We start from the raw sequence: 8,844 nt of genomic DNA on the forward strand, positions 1-8,844 counted from the left end.
CCTCCTCCGGGCCTTGAGTTTGACACCTGTGATTTAGGGTCTTCAATGAGTTTAACATGCAGGCTTTAGGAATGTAGGAGAAAACTGGAGTACCCGCAGAAAACCTAAGCGAGCACAGGTAGAACATGCAAATTCCACACAAGAAGACTGCAGCCGAGAATCAAACACAAAACCTCAGAACTGTTAGGCAGGCGTGTTAACCACCAGTTCACAGTTCTGCTTGACTCCTTATTTTGGAATCGTTTCCAGACTCTGCATTTGCTGGTTGTGTGTTCAATTGTAAAAGAGACTGTTGTCGTTTGAGAAATGAGACCTGAAGGACCTGAAATCAAAGCATACAGAAGTGAGTTACTGTGTTTACAAAGCAAATGTATAATAATAGAAGGGGTGTGGCGATAGTTTGAGATAATTCTCATTGTTCAAAGGAAATGTTTGCCACGTTCGCTCGGGGCTGAGCATCATCCGGTGTGAAAGACACAGACTTGTTCAGGTTTGTGTACGGAAGTGGTCTGCAGGTTGTAAGGTCAAAGGGTAAAGGCTATTCCTTTTTTTTTCGGTTGAGAACACAGCCATCTTGGATTTAACGAAGTCAAGTGAAATTGATGCGGTGAGGCTATTTTTAATTGTATGTCGTCTTTTTAAAACGACGCGCGGCTCAGCTCGTTCAAATGAATGAGAGAACTTAGCCCTGGTGATTTCCTGTACCTTTTCACGGGGGGGGGGGGGCGGTTCCGTTAGCTGCTAGCTTCCTCTGATTGTCGCTGCTGCTGCTGCCTTGCAAACGGAGCGTAAATTGAGCAGAGAAAGAGGCATCTGTCTCCGGGTTTATGAAATCTAGCCCGCTTTTGCGACCGTTAGGAAGTCGAGTCCGTGTGTATTCTAAACACGCGCCAAAGACGCACGGGTATATGTTGTTATTAGCTTAATGGTTCGTTTGCGAAGCCACATTAGCGAGCTAAGCTAACGCTACATACAAGCACGGAGCTTGCTTCTACCTGCCTACACAAGCTAGTTGGCCAGGTCTTTAGCTAACTAGCCTCTTAGCATCGCAGCCAAGTCCTTACATTGGTACAAAATACATAATATGGTAAACTCTGTAACATGTAGCAAACAATTACGTGTGCACTCCCTCAATATGTATTGTGTCGTAATATCGTAATCATATTTGTAATCGAGGGGGATGTGCAGTTTATATCTGAACTGCTCAATTAATGGGAGCGTTTGGCTGAATATCTGTTATTGCGTGAAATACAAGGAGCAGTGCAAAAGTGGCTTTTAATAGATGGATAGATACTTTATTTAATAAGCCCATAGGGAAATTCAGTCGTCCATACAATAGCTCACATGGCTCACAAATACATAAAAAGACATTGCACATCACTTAAAAACAACCCAGGGTAAAAGTAAAAATAAGTTAGAAACTGTTTTCAAAAGTATCCACAATTATTTGCAATGTGTAAAAACAGGTGGCTATTATCCCAGGATAAATAAAAGTAAATAAAGGGGGCCACACAATCCAGATTGAGTCTAAACTCAAATCCTATTGCTGACTTGTGCGCCTAACGCTGGCTAAGTTGTTGTAAAGTCTGATGGGGCAAAGGATCTGAGATGTTTGTTGTTCTTGGTCGTACGCTAACCTTCATAGATACTTAACATCGTCTTTACTCTCTCTGCAGGTGACAAAAGGCATGTTTGGTTCGAGAAAGAAATTTGCAGAGTTCGTTGAGGTAGTGGACAACGACTTTGCTGATGAAAGCATGTACTACAACCAGCCGTCGATGTTCCCACATCGGTCGGACAAAGACGTGAGCTCTTTTGAGTCCTAACGTGGTCCACCGTTTATCGAAGGGCTTGTGTTCTCACGGCTAATGTTCCCCTCCAGATGCTGTCGTCACCTTCGCCATCCTCGTCGTCGGGGCAGCTGTCACAACTTGGTGCCAGTTTGTACGGTCCACAAAGTGAGTCTGGGAACAGTGACACACAAAAGATATTTAAAATGTTAAAAAAATATATATTGTGCAGTACTTGTATGTGTATTTTAACACCAACCTGACCATCAGACCGGTATTGAAAGGGACATTTTGTGAACATTTTGGATGCACAGACTCTTAATTGCATTGCTTGGCTCTATTTACATTTTACCATTGTTATTATTTCCTCTGCAGGTGCACTCGGCTTTTCGGTAAGAGGCATGGGGAACAGTGCGCCTCAGTTGAACCGAAATTTAACACAAGGCACCCAGCTACAAAGTCACATCACCCCCACAACTGGTGTCCCCACCATGTCCCTCCATACGCCTCCCTCACCGAGCAGGTGCCAGGCTCACGACACTTGAGTACACCTGGAATTAAAGATTGACCTAACTTGATTCGAGAAATAAAATAGACCAATAAATGTTTCCCCGTTTCTTTCAATAGGGGGTCTTTACCGATGAACACAAGGAACATGCTGAACCACTCTCAGGTCGGTCAAGGCCTCGGCATGAGCGGCAGGACCAATAGTATGAGCAGCTCGGGCCTCGGCAGCCCCAATCGCAGCTCTCCTAGTATCATCTGTATGCCCAAACAGCAACCAGCACGTCAGGCCTTCACTGTAAACAGGTATGAGCCAGTAGTTTGATGAATACACATGCTCTTGCTTATTCTTGTCTCTTTACGTCTCTTTTCGACTTTAAAGACCTCTCTGTCAGAGTCTTTATACTTTTTCTAAGTACGTCTAAACTAGGCTTTACACGATCAGGATTTTTGGGGCTGATCAACGATCAGCGAGTTTAAAAAAACGATAACCGATCACCGATCCGATCACAAGATGGAGGAATGTGTCTATTTAAATGACATTTATTGTATATACTTGTGTACTTAATTGCTCAAAAAATTATATTTACAATAAATAATGTATCTTTGTTCCTCTATTTATGCCAGTGAGGCATAGTGACAGACAGAACAAATGAATGGTCTTCTATTTGATGGCAGCAAGTAAATACAGTAATGAATGTATCCACGTTTTGTGACATTTTGGTTTGTTGGTGTGCCGTGAGATTTTCTAATTGCAAAATATGTGCCTTGGCTCCATAAAACAAATCACTGCTCTAGTCAGATCGTGTATTCTAATCAGTCAGGTCAAACCAACGTTACATGACAGAATTAAATGACTTCACCCACACCAAAACCTTTGAGCATGATTCGACAGAACGGCGGCATGTTTACGTCCAACCGTTTGGGCTACCACTCGCTTGCTATGCTACATAACGTTTTTGTTGCCTGCTTGCGAGCCGTATCGTATTCAAAGTACGGGAACATACCTCAAGCAAGTCTCGAACGAACGTCCTCTCCCGAGCACCGGTGACCACCAACACACACTTTCCCCCATTTTGGTCTTATAATATAGTCGGCATGATCCACTCTTTTTGTCATCGCCACGGTAACGCGTGTATTGACAAGATAAAACCCAATGATCGTTAAAAAAAAGGGATGCGGTGGTGTCGGCATACACGATTTTTTTTTTAAGTGTAATCGTGAAAGAGCAAATTTGTCTTGTAGTCTGATCCAGGCATTACGTGTTGTCTGTCTCAGACGTGTTGCCTGTTCCACACCGCCAGCATGTTTTTAATTTAATAAAAAAAAAACTTTATTGGCGGTCAGATATTTCCAATACTACGTTAAAAGACGCGCGACAAGGCTAAAAATAAACTAGCTTTTGGATTCAAATATACTGTGCACGATGGCAACGCGGAGTAAATGTCTTTTGCGGAGCCGATCAATGACGTCATTGATCGGATTGGCGAATTATGACATTAAAGCCGATCGGCATAAAATGCTATTTATCGGCCGATACCGATCAGCCCGATAAAATCGGTGTAAAGTCTAGTCTAAACTCTAATTTGTGTTGATTTTCCTGCGTCGTGCAGCATGTCTGGCTTTGGAATGAACCGCAACCAGGCTTTTGGGATGAACAACTCATTATCAAGCAATATCTTCAATGGCACAGGTCAGTATGTTAAACCAACGTTGTCATTTAGAAGTAGAGGGTTTTTTTTTCCCACTCAAACAATATAGCTGCATCCCACTGAACTAGTATATCATGGAAAACTGAATTTATTTTAGGAGTACAATTCAAAATGTCAAACTCAATGTATAGATTCACTACGCACAGGGTGAAATTTTTTTTTTGTAATTAGTTTTGATGATTTGCCTTTGCGGGTTAATTGAAGACTCTAAATTGTCCGTAAGTGTGAATGTGAGTACGAACGGTTGGATGTTTATATGTGCCCTGCGATTGGCTGGCGCCCAGTTCAGAGTGTACCCCGCCTCTCGCCTACTGTTCGGTTTATTTTAAGAAGGGATTTGGTGAAACAAATGTCGTTAAAAGTAAATAAATTGATAAATTTGGGACAGATTTTCTGACAAAATGAAAGGAACAAATCAATTTAGCAAGAAACATGAAGTCAGTGGGGCGGCATGGTGGTCGACTGGTTAGAGTGTCTGCCTCACAGTTCTGAGGACCCGGGTTCAATCCCCGGCCCCCGCCTGTGCATGTTCTCCCCGTGCCTGCGTGTGGTTTTCTCCGGGCACTCCGGTTTCCTCCCACATCCCAAAAACATGCATGAATTGGATACTCTAAATTGTCCGTAAGTGTGAATGTGAGTACGAACGGTTGGATGTTTATATGTGCCCTGCGATTGGCTGGCGCCCAGTTCAGAGTGTACCCCGCCTCTCGCCCGAAGATAGCTGGCATGGGCTCCAGCACGCCCGCGACCCTAGCGAGGATAAGCGGAACGGAAAAAGGATGGATGGCTAGCTTCGGGCTAATGAACGCCTACATTCAGCATTTCAAAAATGGGAATATAACATGAGACAATAAAAAATATTTGTAATATGGAAATTAGGCAGGAATCCTGTGCTTGAGTTTGACTTGTTCAATTGAAATGCTATTTATGAATTGATGATATTGGGAAGTTTCTAGTGAATTGAATGAATTGCATGTTCTCCTTCCTTCACTTGCTACAGATGGGAGTGAAAACCTCGCGGGGCTGGATCTGTCAGATTTCCCGGCGTTAGCAGACAGGAGTCGGAGAGAAGGGACTGGCAACCCAACGCCAGTGCTTAACCCGTTGGCTGGAAGAGCTCCTTATGGTAGGCCGGGGAGTGTTATTTAAAAAAAAAAAATTGAAATCACTCATTAATCCAATGGACAACTTGCGTCTTTACCAAGTCTGGAAAAACACGAATAGCATATAATACTGGTTTTATGACACTAGCCTTTTTGTCTAAAACTGTGCCATTGTTGTGTTCACGACTAACAAGTTGGAATGGTGACAAAACCATCAACGGAACAGACGCAGGATTTCTCGATCCATAATGAGGACTTCCCTGCGTTGCCCGGCCCAAACTACAAGGATCCGTCGCTGACCAGCGATGATAATAAAACTGTAAGCACACCACACCATAGGATACCAGACGATCCTTTTATGATCTTATGCTATTTAATTTTCTGTGCTCTTGATTTGTTTAGAACTTGAACTCCACAAGTAAGAGCACATCCAACGCAGATGGGCCCAAGTTCCCCGGGGACAAGACGGCCTCGGCGCAGAACAACAACCAGAAGAAAGGGATCCAGGTGTTGCCCGACGGTGAGCGCTGTCATTGTATTGTTGCATTTCCATGGAGTGATCAGTTTAAGGTAGACAAGCTCTCGCCGCTTAAGAAAGCTGAGTCAGTGTGCCATCGTGTATCACGAGAAGTTTACTCTTCAAGCCTCGTCATGTCTTGCGGTTGCAGGTCGGGTGACGAATATTCCCTCCGGCATGGTGACTGACCAATTTGGCATGATTGGCCTTTTGACGTTCATCCGGGCAGCAGAAACCGATCCGGGCATGGTCCACCTAGCGCTCGGAAGCGACCTCACGACACTGGGTCTCAATTTAAATTCACCAGAGTACGATTGTAACCCCCCCTCAGTGAACAATACGGTAACACGGACCGCATCCCAAAAGTACGACTGACCGCTGCTTCCTCTCTCGATAGAAACCTTTACCCCAAGTTTGCGTCACCGTGGGCTTCAGCACCTTGTCGACCCCAAGATATTGGTAAGACTTCAACCTGGATACAAGTTGGTTCTCTTATAATACTTGTTTCACCTGTGTTATTTCATTAGACTTCCATGTTCCATCGGAGTACTTAACCAATATCCACATAAGGGACAAGGTAATTCAACAAAGTACAGTGGAACCTCTAAGATCTAATGCAATTTGTTCCGAGATGCCGGTTCGCGCCCCCGATTTTATCGAGTTATTTATTTTATTTATTTTCTCTCTTTATTTTCACACAATTTTACTCATAGAAAATGAATCAATATTGAATACACTTCTTCCAGGGGTCTAACTGTTGCCATCACAAAACCTCCTACAGGCAATATTTCAAAGGGAAACTAAACCTCAGAATCTTTAACGCAAGAATATTGCGTTATTGATTAATATTGCTGTCGTTACATGCCGCGGCCCTCAGAGGACGCGTAGCGGAGAGTAAAAGAATTATGCATCGACGTCTCGATGTGAAAGAGATCCACAGAAAGAAATCCGGATCAGATGTGGATGATGTTTATGATAATAAGGTTTATTATGTCAAGTTTTGCACATTTAATGAAATCAAATACGCAGCTTACGGAGCTACTTCACATTGTCGCGCCGAGCACTCTAAGGAGTGAAAAGACCTCAAAAAAATGCCGACCCGCCACCCCATGAGCGAGTAGACGCAATGCTTTAAATGTATCTTTTAGAATACATACCTTGCAGAGTTAAGTAAACAGCAGCTGATAAATAATGCTCAAAGTTTTGGCATCTCGGGTTTAGTTCCCCTTTATTAAGTAACAATTTGTCATTTTTCTGGAATTGCAAATCGTTCGACTTGAGAGGTTCCACTGTAAATGGCTGCAGTGTTGAAGTTGTTTTGGAACTGTGCATCTTGGCCCTGTGCTCATCTTTTGTGCCCCTGCTGCCTTGCCTCCAGCTGGCTGCTATTAAATTGTCTCGATACGGTGAAGACTTGTTGTTCTACTTGTACTATATGAACGGTGGAGACTTACTACAGCTTCTGGCAGCAGTAGAACTGTGAGTAGTTAACAGAGAATTTTCAACCCTTGTCTTATGCTGACGAAGTTAAGGGGTTTTAAATCCCTCGTCTCCCTAGCTTTAACCGGGACTGGCGGTACCACAAAGAGGAGCGGCTTTGGATCACAAGAGCACCTGGCATGGAGCCGACACTGAAGACCAACGCCTATGAGAGGGGAACCTACTACTTTTTTGACTGTCTTAACTGGAGAAAAGTGGCAAAGGTAAATCCCCTGTTGCCGAGTTCTGCTTTATGTGCCTCTCAGAAGAGCTCATGTTTGGTGTCCAAAATTGTCTGCAAATCTAAGGAATTCCATCTGGAGTACGACAAGCTGGAAGAGAGGCCTCACGTGCCAACAACATTCAACTACAACCCAGCCCAGCAGGCCTTCTAAGGCCGACCGACCTGTCCACAAGGCTGCAGCTGTTCCTGCACATAATGCTGTTGTCCAGGAGGGCGCTATGGTTCTCACAGCCTGGTTTTTATTCCTCGAGGAGTTGTCTGTTTGACTGCAGGGGGGGGGGGTGTTTGTCTGACATCAGAACTGCCCTTCCTTTCCAAATGTTCATGCTGCCCAGAACACAAACACTTTTGTTTTTATTCTATTTGTTTCCCCCCGTTTCTTCCGGTCTTGTTTTGAGCAGGGTCTGTGTTATGTTTACGTCTCAGTCTGAATTCTCCCAGGAAGGAGGGCTGACCCTCGTCTGTAACACCAGAAAAAGTGAGGGGGAAGGCAAAGTTAAAATCCTCAGACTCAAGTGGAAGGGTGAAAGAAATGCAATGTTTATTGTTGCACTATATTTAGTAATAAAAGAACACAACATTTGTTTGTGCTTTTTATTATGCCACCACTCCCTGCATTTGTTTTGCTTCAGTTTTTTCCCCCTTGGTTCAGGTATTTGCAATTTCTGACCCATTATTCTTTTCTTCCACCACCAGCTATTTCCCCTCTCATTTCTCCTGATGTCTCTGAGCTGAGCTTTGAGCTTGTGAAGTGTGGGCTACTTCAGTGTCCACCAGTATGGACAAAATCCTCTTAGAGGCTAAACACCGGCAAACAAAACACTTTCCAGTCTTTGTTACAATTTTCTAAGAATTGTGTACATTTTTTTTCTTTACATTACATGGATTAGTATATGTAATTTTGAATGTGTATATATGATTGCAATATATATGTGTATACAGTATATATATATGACATCTATTTTGGAAGAAATCATGCCCTGCCTTGTACCTCATTTTTGAGGTAAGCATGGATGCAATATGTGGAAGGAACAGGATATTTGCTGGAGAGCCTGGAACACAGCATTGGGCATCAAAATAAGTTAGGATGTCTCGCAAGCGATTGCCTGATTCTCATCTTAAACAACAAAATCAACATGACAAACAAAAAAAAAACAAAAAAAAAAAACAGACCTAGTTTTCAGTACAAAGCAAAAATAGAAAAGTGAGTTGAAGCTGTTTGGACAGCTGAATTTCATAGAAATTTGTGGAGAAAATCAGTACAGATCTGTCTTGTATTTCTTGAAGCATCTGCTTCATCTTTGTATTAAAGCAGACAAAAGCTTTACTGAATCAGTGTCTCTTGTACTGTATGGTTTTAAAACTGGCTCCTGCAGACACAGGAAAAATGACACTTTGTTTTATATTTTAAGAAAAGCCCTAAATATATTCTATGACTTGCTCATATTTATACTTTTTTTTTTTTAGTATCCACAAGATTGACAAACAATTATTT

The 8,844-nt window shown here is 42.9% G+C and overlaps 1 protein-coding gene across 1 annotated transcript; it reads left to right on the top strand.

The window, feature by feature from the left end:
* The first annotated feature begins 471 nt into the window (after positions 1–471).
* On the top strand, positions 472–8,733 carry cnot2 (CCR4-NOT transcription complex, subunit 2). The gene is made up of 15 exons (XM_061676731.1): positions 472–607; positions 1,677–1,805; positions 1,883–1,958; positions 2,166–2,313; positions 2,418–2,600; positions 3,908–3,987; positions 5,007–5,132; positions 5,304–5,428; positions 5,512–5,629; positions 5,778–5,934; positions 6,024–6,085; positions 6,154–6,203; positions 7,005–7,105; positions 7,185–7,329; positions 7,414–8,733. Exons 2-15 carry the CDS (start codon positions 1,689–1,691, stop codon positions 7,498–7,500), a joined length of 1,575 nt encoding a protein of 524 aa, XP_061532715.1. The 5' UTR covers positions 472–607; positions 1,677–1,688; the 3' UTR covers positions 7,501–8,733.
* Positions 8,734–8,844: the final 111 nt, after the last annotated feature.

The sequence above is a fragment of the Phycodurus eques genome, chromosome 5 (assembly GCF_024500275.1).
Source record: "Phycodurus eques isolate BA_2022a chromosome 5, UOR_Pequ_1.1, whole genome shotgun sequence".
Taxonomy (NCBI): Eukaryota; Metazoa; Chordata; class Actinopteri; order Syngnathiformes; family Syngnathidae; genus Phycodurus; species Phycodurus eques.

Coding starts and splice junctions, on each gene's coding strand:
- cnot2 (XM_061676731.1), top strand. CDS start 1,689: ATGTTTGGTTCGAGAAAGAAATTTGCAGAGTTCGTTGAGGTAGTGGAC. Junction 5,630..5,777: donor GATCCAGGTGTTGCCCGACG/GTGAGCGCTGTC, acceptor TTGCGGTTGCAG/GTCGGGTGACGAATATTCCC. Junction 5,935..6,023: donor CTCAATTTAAATTCACCAGA/GTACGATTGTAA, acceptor CTCTCTCGATAG/AAACCTTTACCCCAAGTTTG.